The following is a 24,572-nucleotide window of genomic DNA, read 5'->3' as shown; positions in this document are numbered from 1 at the left end:
TATTATTCATGATCCATCTGGACTTTGTACCTACCATTTGTACTCATCAATGAATGAATGAATTTGGAATATAATAGAATCTCTACCTTTTCATACTTGAAATGGTTAATGTGGCACTGGGTTCTGCAAGCGCCTTATAAATACAGAACAGCTGTGAATTAACTACAGTAGTAAGTATGTGGTGATTGTTCCGTAATAGGCCTGACAGTGTGGGTCAAGAAAACCAATGAGAAGTGTGGCAGTTCCTCAATACATTCTTTCCTAGTGTGCATTTTCTGGGACCATGGAAATACTGCAGGTTGAATCATTTGACCCAGTTCACACACCGAAATTCAGACTTAAGCAAACACACAATTTATAACCTGGCTCTCATAGGCTTCCTCTGTGATAACTATGGTGACATTTTATAGCTGCAAAGTACTTGCTTCAGTTCAGAGATAATATTTGATAATTCCTGGAATATTTTGTTATTTTTTTTATTTTCTAGTGTCTAGGGCCTAATATCTGGATAAATATTTTTATTTCAGATTTGTAACAATTTTCATGGTTGTTTCTTAAAAGAACCCAGTCTCATCATTAGTGAGGAGGCTCTGAATCTCTTAACTAATTTAAATAAAGTCATTTAGGAAAATAACATAGAGTCCCAGCATAATATTTCAACTCATATTGCTCACAAATGATCTATACTTTTGATGATTAAATAGACTAATAACTTCATAGACTATTTCATGTAGCTACCTCATAATTAACTTGTTATTTGCAGAGATGTTTATGGGTAACTCAAATTCACTGATCACCACACTATTCTTTTGATCATAATGAGGACCTGCAGACTTTTTTTTAATAAAGGGTGAGAGAGTAAATATTTTTGGCTCTCTGGGATATATGGGCTCTGTCACAACTACCTGATTTTGTTGTTGTGGCAAGAAGCAGCCATAGACAACATATGATATAATCATATGGGTGCTGCCGTGTGCTCATCAAACCTTATGTACCTAAATGGTGGGAGGCTTGGCGGGACAATTGGCAATGGTCTGTGAGGATAATAGAGTCCACATTGCCTCTAGTTCTTCATCTAGTATAATATCTAGTACAGTATTGCCATTGATATCAAAGAGCCCAATTTAATTGTATCAGAACTAATAGTTTACTGACCATAGAGCTTTAGAAGTATGCCATTGGTCTCCTTGACAATTAATTTCTTAACGGTGAAAAGAATGTTCACTACACTATTTGGTAGTTATGGTTAAACATGTTGGTTAAAATGAACCAATGTTAATATTTCAATATATGTAAGATTGCTTTCTCTACAGCACAGGTGGCAAACAAAAGGCCTGTGGGCCGAATCCCGCCCAGAACCTTGTTTCTACCCGGTGGTAGCAACTGCTGAGCACCTTGCCCCTAGTTAAGAAGTAGTTATATTTATACAGTCCTAAAATTACATTTAGTTCTTTGAAGGCAACCGCAAGGCTGATGTGGCCCCCGGTGAAAATGAGGTTGACAGCCCCGTGCACGGCTGCAAAATGTTGGCATCACAGATTCCAGGATCCCTGTTATTTCAGGCTTCCATTAGGCCGTAACCCATTTTAGAGCCGGCCCTTTGAGTCCAGTGTGAGCAGAACGACATCAATTTATTCCACCCAGGTCAATCTTAATCCAACACTCTCTGAAGCTTTTTCTGCAGGGAATTCCCGGGTACCTGTCTACATGAGTTATACATTGTTATAATCACTTTGGGGAACAGTAGATCTTCTTAAAGAAGAGCTTTCACTACTTAATCACTCAAACATCAATTTCCAACTGCATTTCATATTAGGAGCACTCTCAGAATTTGATAACCTTTCTCATTTCCAGAATCTCCTTTTGAAAAATTGTTTTTTTCCTCAGAATTTGCCTTTTTCGTTGAGAATGTTCAGCCCATGAATGTGGTTTACTTACAAACCATTCTCACCATGCCTTCCACCATAGGAAGGTTTTATAGGATATCAAGTTTTCCTTAGTTTGAGTTTAACATTTTTTAAAATCTTATTTTAATTTTATAATTTCAAATATTTGATATTCTTAATTAAAAACAAGTAAATTTGTGGATTATTCATTATAAAATTTAAAAGTAAAATATATTATTTATATGCTATATGATTATTAGAGGTAGATATAATTTTTCAAGCAATAAGTTTCATTGCACAGATGCACCTTGTTCATAAAAGTACTTTTTTTTATTTCACAGATACTACTGGTCACATTTTCACTTCTATCATTTTTTTGGAAATCTACATAACAAGTTACATTAGAAAACAACTTCAAATATACATTTTATTTATTTCTGCAAGCATCCTTTATTAATGTGTCATAATGGTACTCTTCCAGAAAAGTTAACTGAGATTCAGAATGTAGGAAGTAATGGTGTCTAGAAAATACATACTTTACTCTGGCTCATAAGTTCTTCTAATTTTCTTGTTTTATCTTACCACGGGATGTCTGTGTGTGTGTGTGTGTGTGTGTGTGTGTGTGTTTCCATACTTCTGATGAAAAGCCTTACTTAAAATTTCAATTATTTTATAAAAGAAAACTATACCCAAAAGCAACATAAATGACTGTATTCATCTTTCTTGTTTTTAAGTATTAACACCTGGTGCTCGAACTTTATCCATTATGTTTTCCAGATCTACACTTCTCTCTTATGGGGTGGTTTAAAATCAGTGTTTGTAACATAGCCAAACATTTATTTTGGCACAGGTTTACTCTTCCATGCCAACACTTGATAATAATGCTGCATTCTCGAGTATTATAAGACAAAGTTAATTTGGGGGGAGGGGAGAAGGGGAGGCTGAGTGGAGATGAGGAAAGGGAGAAAAAGCAGGAACAACTGTAAAAACATAATTAAAATGAATTTTTAAAGTTTGTTTATTTATTTAAATTTTCTCATGGCTTCTTTCTTTTTTTTAATTTCAAAACTACCTGTAAGTACAGAACTTTTAAGTTTACATAAATGTGTAAGATTTTATTATATTAACTGAGAATTTTTGGTCATTTTTGATATTTGGTATTGTTTGTAATCATGACTTTTAAAAAGATATTGTTGTAATAATGACTTATTTCAATTTTAAAATGGAAATGATATGTTCTTTAAATAAAATATTTAAGCAATGCAAAAAATAAAAAATAGCAAACTTTTAATTTCTCACTAAGAAATATTTGTATAAGTTAAAATAAATATTTCTTTAATGGAAACATATTGTAATATTAAGAGATACACTGCCTGTATGTACACTAAATATTAAGAGCTAAAACAAGCAATTATTTTTTTCACTCATATAAAAGCATCCTCACCACATTCAGATCTTGCCCATGGACTATGTATGTGTAACTCTTCATTTGATAATACAGAGTTGTTTCTTACATTATTCTCTCAAAGCAGAAGCCAAATCATCACTCAAGAGGAACAGGCAACTGCTGGAAAATTTATTTTGCTATTTTAGCTCTACTCTTAGTCACAGATTTTAAAGAAATATTAATAAAGCTGAGATCTAGTCTTAGAAATCCTTGTTTGAAATAAATACATCATACCTATCTTAAAATTAATCATTTTAGTATGTTTAGTGTATTCTTTAGTATATTTATGATGTACATAAATGCATTACTAGAGGGTGCAAAAGACTTATATTCTGGCTATAGTAGGTAAGTGTGTGGTTTCTTTTCCCTCCTATTCTGGAAGTTTCTAAAAATTCAGCAATAACAATTTCTGTAAACATTTACTAACTCTTCTCTGAGTGACAGACACTCAGGTTTGAGGATAAAAATATTTTTACCAAAAACATATTTTTTGTGTTTTATGAAGCAAACCAAATCATAATTTGCTACAATTGGTATTTGGCCAAGGCTATCTTCTCATAGAATATTCTTCAGTCGTTTATTTGCAGATAGTTATTATACTTCTCAAATATTGCACATCCCATCAACGTATTCAAACCATGCTAGGAAACTAGCATGTCAGGGTATCAGCACCACACCATAGGGTCTGAGGATTAGAAGAAGTCTTTCCGAAAGGAGTGATATTGAAACTGACCTATGAAGGTTTGAGCAAAGTTATCCATAAAAATGTCAATGTGTTGTAAAAGTTGCAGATAAAGAAAAATATGTGTGTAGATTCTCTAGAAGAAAGATGTGACATATAGCAGGAACTGGAATTACTTCGTATGGCTAGGATTAGCCTGTACTAAAGGGTATTAGAGTTGAAAAAGTTTCAGACCATATAAGAAATAACACAGCATATGTAATTTGAACCAGGAAGGCAATGAAGGCTGAGGCCCGGTTGGCAATAGGCAGAATTTATGATGTAATAGCTTTAGATCAGCACATAGGTAAGTGTTTTAAAGTGAAAACATATGAGTGATTGTTGGTTTTTGTAGCTTTTTAAAAGTTAATTCAGTCTAATCTTCTAGATGGAACTATTTCCTGATGCAAGACTTAAATTATTTCTTGCTGATCTCAATACTGCTGAGCACAAAAAATAGAAAAAATACTAGTATTCTTCATCTCCGAGTTATTTGGGACAGTAAAAGCAAATGATGTGTACCTCTGAGTTGTTTAGCACAGGAAGAAGAATGTACGTTGGTCTGTTCTCAGCAATTAAGGTAAGAAATGAAAATGAAAATTAAATAAAGTCACAAAAAAAACTATAGTGCCATTGGCAAGATAAATTTTATTTGATGGGCAATTGAGGAAGTAAAATTGACATGGATTGAGAAGTGTTCAGAGAATTGAGAATTAAGATAATGAATGCATCAACAACTTCTAGACATATGATTATAGTAGGAAATAGGAATTGCTAGGCTTGAGTAATACATAAGATCAAGAAAAGTTTTTATTCATTTTATTGTTTTATATTTCTTAGTTTGGGGGAACCTTAAGCACATTTAAATTCTGAGGAAAAGAAGTCATATTGTGTGTTTTAAATTGCATTTCTTGTAACTTGAAGCTGTATATTGTTGGGGCACAATAATGATAAAGATTACAGTGACACATTACAACATCTGAAGGACTCTCAGATTGGAAACACACTGTATAGTTCATTTAAGTTAAGATATAAATATTATACATTAATAGAAATAATCCAACATCCGAGTTTAAAATTTTAAGGTCTCAATTGTTGAACTAATAAGGCTGGATATATGAATGGGAAGAATTTTAAGTAGTAAACGAGCTTAAAAATCATAGTTGTTCTGATGTAGACACTCTTTTTTTTAAATCTTGAGTCAAAGGTCAAGGACAAAAAGTCCTACTCAAGTGTGCAATCAGGAAGTGATTTATGAGAAAATGTGCACACACCGTGACAATGATGGTTATAGGGTAGAAATCAAGTCAAACTGATATAACCATTTCTCTGACAGATCAACCAACCTTCAAAACTGACTTGTTTTCTGATGTTACATGGATAAACTCAAAGCACAAGAAATTTAAGGAAAAAATCATGGAGTAAGAGCATCTCTGAAAAAATAGTTTGGAAGCCAGTTTCTAAGCTCTGTTTGTGTTTTGTTTTGTTTTTAAGATTTATTTTTTCCAATTTTTCAGAAAAAGCCCAAGACCATATTATAGTTGATATTTGTTTGGGTAACTAGATTACATTACAGAAGTTACTATCTTAATAGTAATTAGCTTTAGATTTTGCTAATCCCGTCAAATTTTATACCCTGTTTATTTTATGTTTGTGGTTTCACCAAGCTCTCAAACTTTTTTATTCTGTTTCCTTCCCTATTTGTGCTAATATTGCATCCATTGCAAATTGGATGACTTAAAAGCATATTGAATTATTCCCTTGATAAAATTTCCCAGGCTATGAAATTCTTAGTGAGGTATAAAATTTTCTGACCTAAGTATGTTACTTGGTTTGTAAGAAATTAACATAAGGATATGGATGGAGCCTTTGTTCCTAATTTCCTCCAATCCAGTGTGGAGCAATACTGCAGGAGAGGCTTTAATATCTTCACTTTTAGATTCTGTTCATGCAGTCTGGTAGCAGACCACAAACTCCAGATTGTAATGGGGCTGTTTTAATCTGTTGGGCAAACTAGAGCTCGGACTGAATTCTCCCTACTTCCCTGAGAGCAATGATAATATATTCATTCTAGATTTAAAATGCATCCTGCAGAGCATTTTGTGACTTTCCTGTTCAACGTGTTAATATGTGGAAGAATTCTACAGCTCCTGCTGCATATTCCTGAGCCTAAATCTCTAAAACATATGCTGGGAAATGACCATATTCTGGGGTTGTAACTTACAAACTTGTGAAAGGAAAACATATGGTACAGCAACATTTCAATTAGTTTTAAATATTTAAGGAGAAAGTTGCAAAATAAGATACAAATAACCATATTATATAGACAAATATTGTAGATAACAGAGAATACACATCATTTTAATGGATTTAGATTTGCAAACTTGTCTGTAGTGGTTTTTGGATTTCCATAGGCACAAAAAATATGTTGGAAATAATATCAGTTATGTTTTCTCTTCTCTAACTCTAATGGCCTTCATATCTTTTTTTTTCTTGCTTACATTACACTTGCAAGGCCCTCCAGAAAATTGTTGACTAAAAGCAGTACTTATGGATTTCATTTTCAGTCTCAAGGAGGAAAGGTTTCAATTAAATACTATGTTTGCTCTATGAATAAATTAGGTGTCTTTATATGACTGAAATGTGTCCAACTTAGTTATGATGCATTATCAACTATATACAGGGTCTGGCACAAACAATGCTCCTTTTTATTACAAAATCTTTTATTGCCAAATCATAAACATGCAATTCTGTAACATAGCAATATCGCACTCAAGCACACCATATGACATTGTAGGTGAAATGTTCAAAAAAGTTGTAAATTATTATACCCATGTTATTACCCTACTAAGCACACTGAAGCAGGCCTTACTTTTGCTAGGCCCTCAGATGAATGATATGCCCAGATTTATATGTTTGATATACAGATGTATAAATATGTATTTCTACATACATATCTTTTTAAATATACACTTCTGTATTTGGTTGCTAATACTTGTTTTACGTTTTTGCAAATACATTTTGGAGAGAGAGTGGCAATTATTTCTTCTTCCTTGTAACATCTTTTTAAAGTTTGTATCGGTGTTATATTTAACTCATTCAATAAATTGGGGGATGTCTTCTCTTACTCTATCCTTTAACAAGTTCTAAGGGAAAAAAACTGGAGAACTACATTAACTAATGTAGTTTTACAACAATGTGTAGTTTTATTTGTTTTATCATAAAGTGTAGAGAATCTATAGCGAATCTTGAATCTCTGTCTTGATGTCTTTAACACATGGTTGAGAACTTTTGACCATTATTTTTCAGAGACCTTTTGCCTCCTCATGGTTCTTCTCTGCTTTAACAACTATGATGATATGAATACTATCATTTTACCATGTTTTGTTTATGAAAATATTGGTTATTGTATTTTTCTCAACATTTTAGTTTAAATATTTTCTGTTTGTTTTTTAGATTACTATGTATTTTTTCATTGGCATCCGATCTGCAAGCACAATTTATCTAAAGTTAATTATTATATGTTTATAGTTAAATCTCAAAATCTCAAGTTAAATTATTATATTTTCTCATTTATTTCTATTTTATATTTTCATATAATGTCATTCTGTGAAATCCCCCAGCTCATTATCTATGTTAAAAAGATACTGATGACAGCTATTTTCCCACCTATTAAATAACTATGATTCATCTATTCAGAAGTATCTGTGGCAGGTGGGACCCTGTTTCTACTTTCTGTTATTTTCCATGGGTCCAGTTCCTTTAGAGACCTGCTGTTTTTCTTTCTTTACTGTCAGGGGTCATATAAGTGTAAAAATCATAGAGTCTGGATGAGGTTATCTTTTTCTAAAGACTGTTTATATTGACTGTTTGATGACTTTTAGATTAGAGACCACCTCAATGCAATTAAGAGATTTCATTGATCCAAATCTAAGTTTCAGCCTCTGTATTATTTTACCTATTTTTCTTAGCCCCTAAATATAGCCTCTAAAGCCTAAGCGAGAGTTTGTATATTTATCAGAGCCCCTCATCCCTGTTGGTCCTTAAGTTCAAATGTTTATTTTTCAAGCTCTTTGTAACCCCTCAACCTCCCATAAGCCACTTTCTGCTTGTCCAGCATGACTTAGGGGAAAAGCAGCCTTCCCCTACCTTTCCTCTTTTATGACCCCTCATTCATCTTGCTGGCTCCTTTTAAAGCCCATAATTCCCATATCCATTATTTTCTGAAAACCCCACGATACCGACAAAAGTTCTGCTTAGCAGCTATATTACCCTGAGCATCTCAGACTCTTGGCCTCTGCTGCTTATAATTAGAAAATAATACCTAGCGAGGGAAGGAAAACTCAGTGTAGAATTTTAATCTGACTTCCATGAATTTTTCTTTTTTTATTAGATCATGGCCTTTCATGTTTTAGCTGCTTCAGTAGCTATTATTAAATTCAAATAATTATTTTGATATTATATGTAACATTTTTTCTGGTGTTCTTGGTGAGAGCTTTAGTCACCTACAAGTTATTGCATTGTAATTGGAAGCAGAATGCTCCATATTACTTCCTATCTTGATATAATTTATGTATTATCATTATGGATGTAATTTATTTTCATTTTTAAATTGTTTGAAGGATTTTTCATTAGAACGCTTGCCTGGCTCTGCTGGGTGTATCATGCATCTGAGGATATTGAGAGTCTTCCTCCTTGACAGGGGGGTGTGGTATTTAAAGTCTTCAGCATGGACCAGTCTACAGTATTAATAGACGCAGTAGCCATACTTCTGTGTCATGACAGTTATCTTGGAAATCTTGAAGTTTATTACACTGAATAGATAATTCAAATATAAAGACTGAGCTAGTACCTTCTGTATTTTTGCATATTTTTGTTTAATCAGTTGGGTACAAAATATGATTCTCAACAATTTATAATTTATTATTATTTTTTTAGGAAACATGTTTCATAATTTCTTATAATAAAATTCACTTACTTTTGTAAAGCGACACTTGCTCTACCTAATAAGAATTGTGATTTAGAGTAGTGTAATTAGATGATCTACCTCAATATCAAATGGACTAAATGAACATTTCATTAGTATTTAATTTTAAAATGGTCACATTTGTCTTTTACTATGTCTGTGACTTTTTCAGGTTTATTAATTTTATGTCATTATAAATACAGATAACCTATCCTTTAAATCTTTTTAAGACAGAAAAAAACAAATAATTTATAATTTATTGATTGATTTCTGGAGAGAGTCATTTAACCCAAAATTGATTTTTTTTCTCATACTAATACTGGTAAACATAAGGAGAGAGTCATTGCTTTCCCCCGAAAATTTCTAAAATTCTGTATGTCATTCTGGACAATTGGTGGTACTAATAAACACCACTGTTTTGTGTGTGTGGTTTGCAGGCTGTCAGGAACTAACCATTCACTGACATCTCAAAGTGACCTGGATTCCAGTAGCTCTGAAGAATTCTATCAGGCTGTTCACCATGCCGAGCAAACCTTCAGGAAAATGGAAAGTTACCTGAAACAACAGCAACTCTGTGATGTTATCCTGATTGTCGGGAACAGAAAGATTCCTGCACATAGGTATAGTAATCTGTCTGTATTGGACACATGGGTTCAAATACTAAAAATGATAGTCTGAGATGTAGATTGCAAAATATCATGATTAGACAATTAAGAATCCATAGTTCTTAGACAGCTTTACTCTTGGTTATTTATTTAAGTAATCTAATGAAATAAAGCAAATATAAACATTTCAAAAAATATAACTTCCTCTAAGGTTGACAAATCTTTTGTTTTATATGACTCACAATTATACTAAATGCAAATCAGTTTTAACTTAGGCATATGTACCTAAAATCTGAAATAAATTGCATTAATGACAAAATTCAGAGGACTCAGGTTATCTTAGGTACATAGTATGTGTTTCAAGTAGAAAATTTGAAGCATTTTATATTAATTTATCTACTTTACATGACAAGTTATTTAACTTATGACACACAAATATTATTTTTTACTTTATTCTTATTATTTATGACAGAAGTATCCATTTTCCCCCTTTGCCTACCTCCCCTGCCCTCACCCCTAAAGCTAATATAGTTTTAAGCATGTCTTATATATTTATAATTGATAATTTCAAGTTTTATAAACTATATATCTCATTATTTTGTACCATATTGATTTGCTATCAGTTTACTTATAAAAAATTCATTAAATTTGATGTTATTTTTTTACTGTTTTTCTTCTTTTTTTTAATTTTTCTTCTTTTTTTAAATTTTAAGTGAACAAAACATTCTAATTTAATTTTGATACTGATTATCTGAAGTAGTTTAATATATGGGCAAATAGCCCTAGATTACCTTGATATATGTTATTTAATACTATTAATACTAATGAATTAATAGAAAGGATAAATTATCCACATATAAGTATTCAATGTACTCCTTTTCCTATAATTTTTAAGAATATTTATTTATTTATCTTTAGAGGGGAAGGGAAGAAGAGAGGAAAAGAAACATCAATGTATGATTGCATCTCATGGGTCCCCTGCTGGGAACTGGCCTGCAACCCAGGCATGTGCCCTGACTGGGAATCAAACAACGATCTTTTGGTTCACAGGCCCGCGCTCAATCCACTGGGCTACACCAGCCAGGGCTCCCTATAATTTTTAACTTGGATTGTATTTTCTAGATAATATAAATGCATATGCATGTGTACTATTAAAGGTATTCCAGAAAAAGAATACTCTATTTCTACCATAACAACATTAAAATGTGGACACTAAATTTGAATCAATACACTAAAAAGGCATAAAAAGAATAAAGTGACATCAAATAACTAATCTAATCGTGTAAGTTTCAATTTGTCAGCAAACTATGGCACTAATTCTAATAATATAGTATTCACACTTATTTTTTCAAATATTTTTATGAAATTACATTAAAAAATTATTATTATTGAGATATTTAAGTTGCCACCACCTAACTATTAGTTGAATAAAATTATGTTATAAAATATATTTTTTATTTGAGTGTTATTTAATTTATTTTATTTACCTAATAAATTAAATAATTATAGATATTTGTTTAAGAATATAGAAGGACAAAATCAACTCAAAAACATATTAACACATCAGATGTTCATTAATATTTTAAAGAGATTTAAATTTTTTCTATATAACCTTATTTTATAGCCTTTCATTAGTAGTAATGTAGTATTTTTTCTTTGAAGCATTTTAATTAATATTTTGAGCAATTATTTTGTGTTAGTTATATTCTACATTGTTTTCTTTACTACTCTTTTTATCTAGGTTGTTATAGTAATTATTTTTAAAGATTTTATTTATTTATTTTTGGAGAGAAGGGAAGTGGGGAGAAAAAGGGAGAGAAACATGGATGAGAGAGAGAAATGCTGATCAGTTGCCTCTTGTAAGCGCCTTCACTGGGGATGGAACCTACAATTCAAGCACGTGCCCTTGACCAGTGATTGAACCAATGACCTTTCACTTGGTGGGATGAGGCCCAACCAACTGAGCCACACAGGTCAGGGCTGTACTTTCTAAGTAATTTGTTTAATTATGCAAATTGTTCCATAGTAATTCAGGATACTAAAAAGTAATATTGATTTTGAATTGAGATTAAGACATCTCAACAATGTTTTATTTTTATATACATTATTCTCAACATTTAAATATTTTATACATTTAGCAGATACTGAATTAAATGTTTTTGTCAACTACATTTTCTTTAACTGTGATAAAAAAATTTAGCCTCAGCCTACCTGCTAAATTAATTCAAATAAGGGTTTAGATTTTGTTTATATTGTTTAAAACTTTAGCAGTATCTATTTTAAAAGTAATTTACATACCTATGATTCTAAGTTAAACATGCATATATTACCGAATATGTGGGGAATATTTAGGAGCACCTGATAAGAACAAGCATTCTTAGGGTGCAGGGTGGAGGGGAATAAAGGGGGAAAATGGGACAACCGTAATAGCATAATCAATAAAATATATTTAAAAAGACAAGTATTCTTTTAAGTTATCACAGGTACATTGCACCTCTTTATAATTTTGAACAATCAACTGATTGTAATTAATGCAAGTTCATTATTTGCTTTAAACAAATAATCACTTTAAAATACTAAATGAATGGATTCTGAAGTTATTTTGTTATATTTTAATTAGGACAACTGAGTATCATCTTCAGAAAAAATATAATTGATTTTGCAATCATTAGCACTGAAAAACTTTGGACTACTATAATAATTTTAAATAGTGAAAAAAATAATTTGCATTAAGATCCATTGCTCTTTTAAAAGTATTGGAAGATAATGTCATTAGCACTCATTAAGTACTCATCCATAAAGATCATGTATATTTAATTTCACATAAATTATCTCGTAATTTAAAACTTGCAAATACGTTTCTATTTAACTTAATAGATCATGATAATTAGAGGGTTCTTCATAAAACACTTTGTATGCTAGCTATGTTGTACATATAATTTTAATCTGATGTAGATCACAATTATCATTGTATTTATGAAATAACATGTCTATACAGATAGTATTATTAGCCATATTTTTAAAAGGTTAGCTCTGAAGGGCTAATAATGATAAAATGAAGCATTAATATTTTCTCAGCATAAAAAATAATCAAAAGTTCTAAATTTATCTGTGCTTTAGTCCTCAGAGAAATTTTCACATAAGTATAGATTTCTCTCAATGGCCCAGAATAATTTATTAGCAGTAAGTGAACAAAAACATTTTAATGTAAATTTCTGAATACTATATCCAGGATTTTTTGATAGGTAAGCTGCCTGTAATCAGGGATCTTAGATTCTAAAAATTAGACTGACAAGATCAATAACAAAAATTGGACTGCTGAATTTTTAATGGTAAGAAAATTAAAGGAGTTTTTAGAGCCTGCTCTGTTATAATGTACTGATACATGAGTTAATGAAATATGATTCAGCATGTGAAAAATTTCCCCTTTCAGCCATTTTTAAGAGTAAGTGTATTACACAGAAATAAATGAGAAAATCACAAATAACTAACATCCTTTGAATTGGAGTAATTGCATTTATAATTATGGGCATAGAAATAGTGTATAAGGATATAAAACTTACAGTTAACAAAGCTTAACCCTGGGTAGTAGGGCTCTTTGGGCAGTGTAGGTGAGGACTAACATGTTTTAAAATGTATAAGCTTATATTTTTTTAACTTTTGAGAATGGGCATGCAATAATTCCTGATCAAATAAAATATGAAATGATCATATTCTGTTTTCATGCTCATCCATGTTTAATAATGAATTTAGTTATGTCAGGAATATATACATATATTATTTTAATGTTCTACACTGAGCCTTCGTAGTGAAAATAATGGAGGTTAAAAGTGGCAATTGAAATGATGTATTTAGAAACACCTAAAATGCTAAATACACTGAAAAATAACTTTATTAGTAAGTTAAATATTAATACTCGGGGGTAGGTGAGTACTACTGTTTTCTGTACTGAAGAAAAGCTAAAGATAATCTTTGATGATAGAGTAATAACTCCTTTCTTCCATTTCATTAAATGCAATATTCACCTAGGTATCTCAATCAGCTGGATAGTTCAGAATAGCTCTGTGCCAACAAAAAAAGAGGCCTCACTGGCCCAGGCAATTCCCACAGCTCCAGGCAGTGCCCACGGCCTCAGACTCCCCATGGCTTTCAGGGACCTGGGCTCCCAGCACATCCCAGGATTGGCCTGTTCTCGTCACCCACAGAGGCTCCTGCGGGCCCAGGTTCCCAACAGGACCTCTGAAACCCTGAATGCAGGCAACGCCCCACAAACTCAGGCTCAGCCAGGCCAACTACCACAGACTCCAGCTTTTGATCCCCGCCCCCCAGCGGGAGGCCAGCTCTTGTGTCTCCAGGCCTCCCAGTCCACTCAGTGCCAGACTGGCCCCTGTAGACCTAGACTGCAGGCTGGATCCTGCATGTGCAGGCTCTCTGCTTATCCCAGCAGCATATCTTCCCCAGCAGACAAACCGTCAGGCCAGGCCCCCCAAGCTCTCAGGTTGCAGCCTGACTCCAGAGACCCCAAGCTCCAGGTTGCCCCTGGCACCAAGTCAGCCACGGTGACTCCAGATTCCAGTCTCCAGTCAGGTTCCCATGAAACCAGGTTTCCAGACCACTCCAGCACCAAACTAGGCCCTGTGACCCCAGATGCCGGGCCCAATCCAGTGGTGCCTGTTAGGCCTTTGGTGACCCAGAACCTATATTTTCACACACAGACCCAAATCTCAGCCCAATCACCTCAGGCTCAAGGGCCAGGCCCACCGAGTGACCCAGGCTCCAGACTTTCAGCTACAGACTCAGGCACTTGGCTGGTCTCTGTGTACCCAAGCACCAAGCCTGCCACCTGCTGACCAGACACCAGACTTGCCTGTCCAAAGACTCCGGCAGGAAGCGTGCCTTCAGACACCCCCAAATGGCCCTCCCACCATCTCAGGCTGGTTAAGGGCTTTGCCTGCCCAAGCCAATCTTAAGAAAGGAAGAGACCTTTACTCCTTTAAATATAGAGACGTCATCACAAGTCCACAAGGATTATAAACTGAGATGGTATGGCACAATTAGACATGACTTACAAGAAGTGCTCTTTAAGCGGAAATGAAAGGAATCTGATTAGTAACGTGAAAACATGTCAAGCTAAGTATATAGACAAATTCGGAGTAATCTAATTGTAATGCGCTGGTGTGTTCATCACTTTAGTATAGAGGTTAGGGGACAAAAGTGTTAAATACAGCTAGAGCTATAATAATTAGTCGATGGATACACAGTGCAAAAAACATACATTGTGATATCGAAACAAAATATAGGGAGGGGAATAAAAGGGTAGAGTTTTTTACATGATTAAAATTAAGTAGTTATTGACTTAAATAGACATATTTATAGCATGTTTTGTGTAAGCCTACCTACAGTACCTATACACACACAAAAAAATGTCAGGAATCAAAGCAAAATCTCATAGAAGCTCATCAATTTACAAAGAAAGACAGCAAGGGAGGAAGAAAAAAAAGGAACTGCAAAACAGCCAGAAAACAGTCAGGTAGCAGTACAACTCCTAACCCATCAATAATTACTCTAAAGGTACTTAAATCAGATTCTCCATTCAAAAGACAGAGGCTGAATGGACTTAAAAATATGACCCAACTATATTCTGACTACTAGAAACTCATTTCAGCTGTGAGGACACACAAACAGTAGTTACAAAGTGAAAGGGAGGGAAAAGATATTCCAAGCAATTGAAAACAAAAACAGACTTAGGGTAGTTATACTATCAGACAAAATATACTTTAAGCCAAAACAGTAACAGAAGACAAAGGTAGTTACTAAATTTTGACAAATGGGTCAATTTATTAACTGTATAAATAATTGTAAATACATATTGTGGTAATCATTTCATAATATGAGGTCTGTCCCGAAAAAGTCCAACCATTGTTAATATAAGGAGAACAGTTTGCACAACATCAACGTAATCTGGCAGCCAAGGAGAGTGGACTGGAATGCAAATTAATGAACGATGACAACTTGACTGTACTAGTCAGTGGGGGGCAGACACCATTGAGTGAGCATGTGCACTCTGTGGCTGTCACAGTCAACATTACTGAGTGAGTAGAACAATGAACCTGCATCAAATTTTGCATTAAGCTTGAACATTCCTCCAAGGAAATTCTTCAGATTATTCTGAAGGCCACAGCTATGGACAACTGGTGACTGGCAGCTTCATCACCACAGTGGGCCCGCTCATGCATCACATCTCATGCAGAATTTTTTTGGTGAAGCATTTAAGTTCCCAGGCACTTATCCCCTCTGTAGCCCAGATTTGGCACCCTGTGACTTCTGGCTTTTCCAAAAACTAAAATAACCTTGAAAAGGGAAAAGATTTTAGACTGTTGAAGAGATTCAGGAAAATATGACAGGGCAGCTGATGGTGATTGGGAGAACTGTGTGAGGTCCGATGGTGCCTACTTTGAAAGGGACTCAGGCATCATTGCCCTATGCACATTATTTCTTGTATCTTGTATCATCTTCAATAAATGTCTCTATTTTCCATAATGCATGGCTGGATACCTTCTGGACCGACCTGGTATATAGATGTTTCAAATAGCGTATACCATAAAGTTACTTGTGTTACATGTCAATATATCAATAACACTGGAGGGAAGAGAACCATTTACATATTATTTTAATGTCCTCCTGATGCTTACAACTGATATTCAGCAGTACATAAAGCACCTTTGTTTGCATGTATTAAAAGAAATGTTTGTCAAATATATTATAGCATTGGTCTGTAGTCCTTTGGTGACACAAAGGGATAGGGAACACTATATCTGTCCTCAGGAAGTTTTTAATAATCTTGAGGAAGGAAGAATAACCAGTAGAACACTTAAAGAAATTATTATAGTTGCAAATAACCTCAACTGATATATAAGGTTTTGATTCCAAAAGCACTAGATAATCAAATAAGGAAATGAGTAACATATGAGAGGATAAGATTTATGTAAGATTTTCAGAGATACCGTGTTTAAGGTCAGTCAGAGAAAGAATAGGTTTGCTGCCCTGGAAGGTGTAGCTCAGGGGATTGTATGCGGGCCTGCAAACCAAAGGGTCACCACTTCGATTCCCCATCAGGGCACATGCCTGGGTTGTAAGCCAGGTCCCCAGATGGGGGCATGTGACAGGCAACTACACACTGACTTTTTTCTCCCTTTCTTTCTCCTTCCCTTCTCCTCTCTCTAAAAATAAATACATAAAATCTTTTTAAAAAATAGGTGTGCTATTTTATAGTGATAATAATGTGGAAACAGAAAAAGTAAATACTTTGTGTTTATGAAAATTGTGAGGCATTCACTTAGTGTAAGTAGAATCATTTGTAGAAATACTGCAAAATTAAGGCATAAAAGTAGGACAAAAGTGATTATGATCAACCTTGAAAACAAGTAGAGAAGTTCGTATCTGAAATGAGGTGTATAATTAGAAAGACAAGTAACTTCTTAAAAAGGAGAGTGACATAATTAAATCAATAACAATCATAATGATATTTAATACTCACTGTGCTAAATATGTCAGGGTCTGTTGGAAGTGCTTTTCTTATACTGCCCCCATTTTAACCTGAAAGAGATGGAAATCTTTATTTTCTTTATTTTTTTCTAAGAAAATCAAAAACAAAGAATAAAGGTTGAGACATACACAATTTATTCAGTAAGTAGTGAAAGTAGTAGTCAAAGCCAAGCATTCTGGCTGCAGAAGTAATGCATTAACAGCTACAATAATTCAAAGATAGCTCTGAAAAATGGCCCAGCTTTAGAAAATATACAACGTATTAGCACTACAAAAACTAATTTATGTTCTAGGAAGAAGTTAAAGTTAATCTAGGCCTGAAATGAGGACTATGTAAATATCAAGAAAGAGATTAACAGAGAGATATTTTGAAGAATAGTACCATAGTCAGATTCCCTGGAAGCAGACCCAGAGACTGGAATTCAAGCATGCTTGGCTTATTTGAGGACTGTCCTCAGAAGCAGGACAGGGTTGAGGAAGGGGCAGATCAGGGATGTGGTCCCGGCGGGAGCCTTGCTTCAGCTTTCTTTCCTAAGAAGTTCTGGAGCATGACTTGCTGCAGAATTAGTTAGTCATAACCCTGAGTAAAGGGGCAGTATATTTATATCTGAGTTCTATTAGTCATTATCTTTGGGCCCACCCACAGGTCAAGAGTAGAGGAGGGGGGCTTTGGAGAATGTGGTAAGAGGAGCAGGAGCACATAAACTCCAGGAGCAGATCCCCTGAGTCATTAGAGATTCTAGAGAAGGGGTAGCTGGGGCATCATCAGTCCTGAGCATATTGGTGTGCCTCTTAAAAGGGGTCTGGGAAGGGCAACCAAAAAGTCCAGTACAAAAGGAAAGATGGGTTTTTGTGTGTTATTTGATATAGGTAATGAAGGAGAAGAAGAAATACATCATAACTTTGCAGCATCTACTCTGAAAGTTCAATACATTGGTGGTGCACCAATTAGAAACAGGGAAGTAAGAAGGAAGGGGAAAGTCCCGTGGAAGACTTTGATTTAGTTTAGGGCATACTGAAGTGCTGGGGCAACTGGTGAGAAGCTTCTATAGGCATTTCAGACACAAGGCCAGATTTAAAACTGCCATTAATGGTAATAATTAAGGCCATGCTCAAGAATGATTCTGAAACAACGAGAGTTAAGGCAAATATTTAGACACCTGACTCAAAACCTGGAGCAATAAAAGGGTCAGGGAGCTACAGTAGGAAGAGAAGTCAGTGAGTCAGAAGTAAGCTGAGATAAGAAAGTCTGTACTGCTTTAACTAAAGTGGAGATTTAAAGACGGAGTGGGAGGTCAGCAATGTCAAACACCACAATAAATTGGAGTGGACTTAGGAAAGTTTAATAGGTTGCTAAGGAAATACATTTGTGGTGACCTGAATAAGAGATTTTCCAGAGTGGCTACATTTATCCATTTATATATGCATTTTTGGCTCCTGCTTCCTTTGCATTAATAGAAGCTATATATGCACATATAAAGATATTACTTTCTGTTATTCATTACATCTCTCTTCTAAAATCTAATGCGAATTTTATATTCACTAACTCTAAATGTATTAGAAAGTTTTCTGCATTTCTCTTACTGAGTTAGCAGTATTTTGTATATTATAGTTTATGGAGAGGAACTTATGTAATTATTTGAGATTGAATTCTCTAGGTCTCATAATATTTTTCTCTATATGGATCTGGGCCTTGTTGTAAATCAAGCCTTAATATGTGTAAGATTAAAATGGTTAATTTCATCTTGATATACCTCTTATGCATTAGGAAAGATATACAGGGTCCAGCAGAAGTAATACCTGACTGAGTGTGGTTGGTAAGGTAATAATATGAGTGTAATAATTTATAGTTTTAACTTGACATTTCACCTAAATGTTATATGGTGTGCTTGGATGTGATATTGTCATGTTACAGAATGGCATGCTTATAATGTTGTAATAAAATATTTTGTAATGAAAAAGGGTATTATTTATGCAGGACCCGATATATCCCTCTGGTTTATTATAATTTATTTTCATAGTGTACAAATCTATTTTTTGTTCTTTTGATAAAACTGGTCATTTGATATTAATTTATCTAATTGGTATGTAATACATATTTATTTTTTTATAATTTATTTTACTGTATATAATAAACATTTAAAGATAACTGTGTCTTAATTATTTTGTTATTCTTTGAAAATATAAAGTGTGGACATTTTTAGTTACTAATTGCTCAAATAAATGTGTAACAAACTGATAACTCCAAGTAGTTCTAACATGTTACCTCTCTAGAGTTAACATGTTAATATTTAATACCTAAAATCACAGATCCCATGAAGTACTTCTCAAATGCATGAACTATATTTTGAAATAAAATATAAAAAAAAGAAATATCTATATTTGTGGAAGTGAACTTTTACCATGCCCTTGACTTACATAGAAATAAATATAAAGCAGATAAAATTGCAAAATAAACAGTTTTAAAATATTTTTCCTGATTGGAAATATAGAAACTTTTAAATAGTAATGGCCTGAATTGACCCTTCTTCCTCTCCTTCTTCTTAGGTTCTTAGGAAGAAAGTACACCCAGAGTTTACTGTTGTTTAGCTTACAGATGTAATGATCACATTTAGTTCCTTTGATATGTGCTCATCACTTTTTAAACATTTTGTGGCCTTCTGGAATACAAGGTGTTTGCAGTGAGCCTTGTGGTTTTCTTGCTCCAGTCCTGTTGTCCATTCTTTACCCCAGGAGACCTGAACATACACACACATGTCCTTCCCTATATTAAACACATACACAAAAGTGATTACTTCCATTTTTAATATTAATACGTCATAGGGTTTTTTTCCTTTTTTTAGTTTTCTGCCATTCTATATTTGTAACTCTGATTTCCATCAGTGAGTAACCTTCTCCTGAGGAGTCTTAAGAGTGTACTAATTTCTTCTAATCTACTTTAAACAGACAGAAGTTTTTGAATTTTGAAATCAAATCTTTTTTTCCTTTTTATTGAATGTATTGGGGTGACACTGGTTATCACAATGATACAGGTTTCGGGTGCACAGTTCCACAACACGTCATGTATGTATGTATTCTGGACACTTGGACCACTTCCAAATCCTAGCTGTTATAAATAACACTACAATGAACATAAGGGTGCATATATTCTTTCAAATTAGTGTTTCAGGTTTCTGTAGATATATTCCCATAAGTGATATTGCTAAGTCATAAAGCAGTTCAATTTATTTTTTAAAGTAACTTTATACTGTTTTTCACAGTGGCTACACAAATCTTCATTCCCATCAACAGTCAGAAGGGTTCCCTTTTCTCCACAGTTTCACCAACACTTCTTGTTTGTTGATGTATTGATGATAGTATGTTTACGCAATGGAATACTCCTCAGCCATAAAAAGAGGAGGAACTCTTATCCTTTGGGACAGCATGAATAGACCTGGAAATCATTATGCCAAGTTAAATAAGCCAGTCAGATTTCCATATGATTTCACTCATACATGGAATCTGGTGAACAAGAAAAATAGGCTCATAGAGAGCAGTCTGACAGGTGTTGAGGTGGGGAGTTTGGGGTCCCAGTTGAGATGGAGGGACTGAGTAAAAAATAAAGTAAAAGAGAAAAAAATCTCATGGATATGGACAGCAGTGTGGTGATTGCTTGGGGCCAGTGCGTGGGGAAAGGTGGAGGAGGCCTTGGAAGGGAAAACCTCTTAACTACAGTGCCCTTTTTTTACAGTTCTCTATTTCTTTAGAATCATTAAATATCGTTAAGTGTTTTACTCAATGGTTTTATAGATTTGTATTTCCACTTAGAATTGTTAAGTAAATGAAAAATCTTCAACCCTATTAAAACAACAAAAAATCACCAGAAAAATAAAATGTGTATACTTTGTCTCATTGAAGTTATTAAAAAGCTGTTTAAAAAACAACTGTAAGCTAGAGTGATACTCTCTACCTCACCTCAACATTTTTTCTGGCACGATGTCCATTATACACCTGAAATTTTTAATATATGTGGAAAAGTGGGAGAATATAGTCCATTGTCAAGAATAAAATCAGTCATGCAAATTAACCTAGACATGATTCGGGTGTTAAACTTATGAGCAAAGGGCATTAAAGCATCTGTGGAAAATAATTTAAAACAGTGAAAAAGAAAATAAAATTATCAAGAGATGTTTGGAAAATTTAAGTCACTAAAAATAATCTATAGTGAAGCACAGAAAAAACGAACGCTTAAGAGAAAAATGAACTGGAATTCAACAATCTTTGAGATACTGTCAGCTACAGAAACACATATACATTTAGAGTTCTGAAAAGAGTTAGAGAGTGTGTTGAGTAAAAAAAATTAGAAATCATGTGTATATAATTTTCTAAATTTGATTTAAAGGATCCACCTATTCCCCAGACAGCTCAAAACATCATAAGTAGAATAAATACTACTATGAACCCACATACACAGATATCAAAACTAAACTGCTAAAATTCTAAGATAAAGAGAAAAAGAAATAATTAGGGATACAAATCCTAGTTAATCAGGGCAACAAATATGTGAAGAAAAACTGATTTTCTATTTGTAACAACTGAGTCTAGAGGATAATTAAATATTATTTTACTAGTCCCGAACTGGGGCGGGGGGAGTCAGGATCTCTCAATCTAAAATTTTTCTCAAGTGAAAATAACTTTTATAAGATATCTTTAGTCAAACTTAATGAGGGCATTTTCAGTTAAATGAAAGTTGGGAGAATTTTTTTGTCATCAGGTCTAAACTATAAGATATAATAAATAAATATCTTTGGCTATTACCTGATTAAAATCTACTTCAGAAATGAATAAAGAGCACCAGAAATGGTGAAGAATAAAATAAAATTTTCTTTTCACACACGTATTTCTTTTTAAAAATATTCTTGACTTAGCAGAGAGGTGAGCAGAATTATAATACTGTAGGTTCTTACAAATTTTTTAAAATTATTTTATTTCATGATAGAAATTATTACCTGAGAATAAATAGTTTAAACTCCAGATAGAGTCAGCAAACATTTATACAGGGGCCAAATCTAGCGTGCTTCTTGTTTTTTTGTGGATTATAAACTAAATATTATTTTTGTATTTTTAATGAATTAAAAATTTTAAAGAAAATGTGTGACAGAGACTATATGTATAACTCCCAATGACTAGAACACTTAATGTCTGGCTTATTGAAGAAAAATAAATCTGGTCTCTACTCAAGAGAAACATACATTCACACAAGAAAAGTTGTAGATAAAATGTTAGTGATTGAAACAAAAACAATGGAAAGATTAACACAAAAGAACATAAAAATGAAATACATTGGTAGAACTAACCCAAACATATTTTTTAAAATTCTCACTCAAGAGTAAGTTTATTAATTTTAGAGAGAGAGGACCAAATTTTGATATGAGAGAGAAACATCCATCAGTTACCCCTCCCAAGTACAGGTATATTTCCTAAGTACTGAACCCAGATATTTTCAATGTATGGGGCAGTGCTCCAACAAACTGAGTTGCTGTAGTCCAGGGCAACCGGAAAATAATTTTATTATATATATATATATATATAGTAAAATACACATATATATACACACATATATACACATATATATATTTCCTAAAACTATATATATATAGTTTATATATATTATTAAATATATATAGTTCATTATATATTAATAAAGTTCAAAACCTAGATAAAATGGGTATATTCTTGAAAAATATAAAATGCAATTATTGATGAGTCAAAAATAGAGCACATAAATCATGACCTATGTCTTATTTAATAATTAAAACAGGACTGAGCCCTGACCAGTTTGGCTTAGTTGGTTGAGCGCTGTTCCACAAAGTGAAATACTGCCAGTTCGATTCCCAGTCAGGGCACTACTGGTTAGGGTGCATGCAAGAGCCAACCAATCAATGATTGATATTTGTCTCCCACATCAATGTGTCTCTCCTCTTTCTCCCTCCTCTTCCTCTCTCTAAAAATAAATAAAATCTTTAAAAAAGGAATCCATATTGATATGTCACTATTTCCCAAAATAGCCAAGCCAATATGTTTTTTTCAGGTAAGTTCCAGGCCATTTTAAAACAAAAATTAATTGTTTTCTAAGTTGTTATAAAAAATTAAAAAGAGTTGAAACTACCAGTTTATTCAATGAGGTTTGTATAATCTTGATTGAAGAATCCAATAAGGAAATATAAAACAAGAAAATTATATTTATATATTTATCATACATGTAAAAAAGAATATTTTGTTGGCATAAGAACCAGTGAATAAACAAAAAAATTTCTCAGGCACAGATTAGTAAACATTTAGTATTCAAATTCATGATATAGGTGACAGCATTAATTTACTGGGCCAATAAAATTCTTTTGTATATATCATGATGAAAAGTGGGTGAATATGTAGAGAGAAATAAAACTGGATTCTTATCAAAAGGGATGTAGAACTAAATGTGAAAGGGAAAATGTATTTTAAATGATAGAAAAAAATGTAGGAGAATGCTCTATAGTGAAAGTTTCAGCAGAATTTCCTAAATCAGTTTTAAAATTACAATCCATAGATAATATAGATTAATAGACAGATGATAGATACATAGATGACAGAGAGATAAACAGAGAGATAGATTGCCCTGTGCTTCATTGTTGCTGAACTTTGCATTTCAATGCTTTATATTCATGGCCTAAATGGGATCCTTTGGCTCTTTCAGGCTGGTTCTGAGCTCAGTCTCAGACTACTTTGCTGCCATGTTTACGAGTGATGTTTGTGAAGCCAAGCAAGAGGAGATCAAGATGGAAGGCATAGACCCCAATGCCCTCTGGGATCTTGTTCAATTTGCATATACAGGTACAGTAAAAAATTTATGGATCGCACTGAGGTCTTGAAAATTTTAGAATTGAGTGCAGAATTTAAAGCTGAAAGAAGAATACAGATTGTATCTTTCATTTTTTCTATTTGGAAGATTAACAGAGAAAAGTCAGATTACTTTTGCTTTTGTCACTGAAATGATAAATGTAAATAAATATGTATACATACACCATATTCCTTCCACTTATATAAGCCAGGATTTAAACTGGCTTATAAAAGTGAATGGTAGATAGATGGGCTTGGGAAAGGAGCAGAAAGGTTATTAATTATCAAATGAGAATTTGTTTATATCCATATTTAGAGTATTAGAAAGGGAAATTAATGAAAATGTTCTTTCATTTTGGAAAAGAGGAGTTCAAATAACCCTTTTGGTGCTGTTGTAATGCTCATACCTCCACAGAACATTTAATTATTTTCAGTGAGTTTTTATTGTATGTTTTTCCATTACCATTTGATCCCTTGATACCTCACTCCCCACTGCAATCTGCACATGTTGTCCATCTCCATGAGCCCATTTTCCTTTTTAATG

At 33.3% G+C, this 24,572-nt stretch overlaps 1 protein-coding gene across 2 annotated transcripts in view; it reads left to right on the top strand.

The window, feature by feature from the left end:
* The window catches only part of KLHL1 (kelch like family member 1), a 326,182-nt gene that overhangs the window by 111,064 nt on the left and 190,546 nt on the right, over positions 1-24,572 (top strand). The window contains exons 2-3 of one of the 2 annotated variants that reach the window (XM_053665576.1): positions 9,458-9,640; positions 23,886-24,022. In XM_053665576.1, coding sequence (XP_053521551.1) covers positions 9,458-9,640; positions 23,886-24,022 — 320 coding nt within the window. The remainder of the gene's footprint in view (positions 1-9,457; positions 9,641-23,885; positions 24,023-24,572) is intronic. The other variant, XM_053665578.1, reaches the window with a different exon arrangement.

The sequence above is a fragment of the Artibeus jamaicensis genome, unplaced genomic scaffold (genome assembly GCF_021234435.1).
Source record: "Artibeus jamaicensis isolate MK-2021 breed Jamaican fruit bat unplaced genomic scaffold, CSHL_Jam_final contig_415, whole genome shotgun sequence".
NCBI classification, from domain to species: domain Eukaryota; kingdom Metazoa; phylum Chordata; class Mammalia; order Chiroptera; family Phyllostomidae; genus Artibeus; species Artibeus jamaicensis.
Note: the sequence above shows the minus strand (reverse complement) of the source record. Positions and strands in the feature narration are given on the sequence as shown.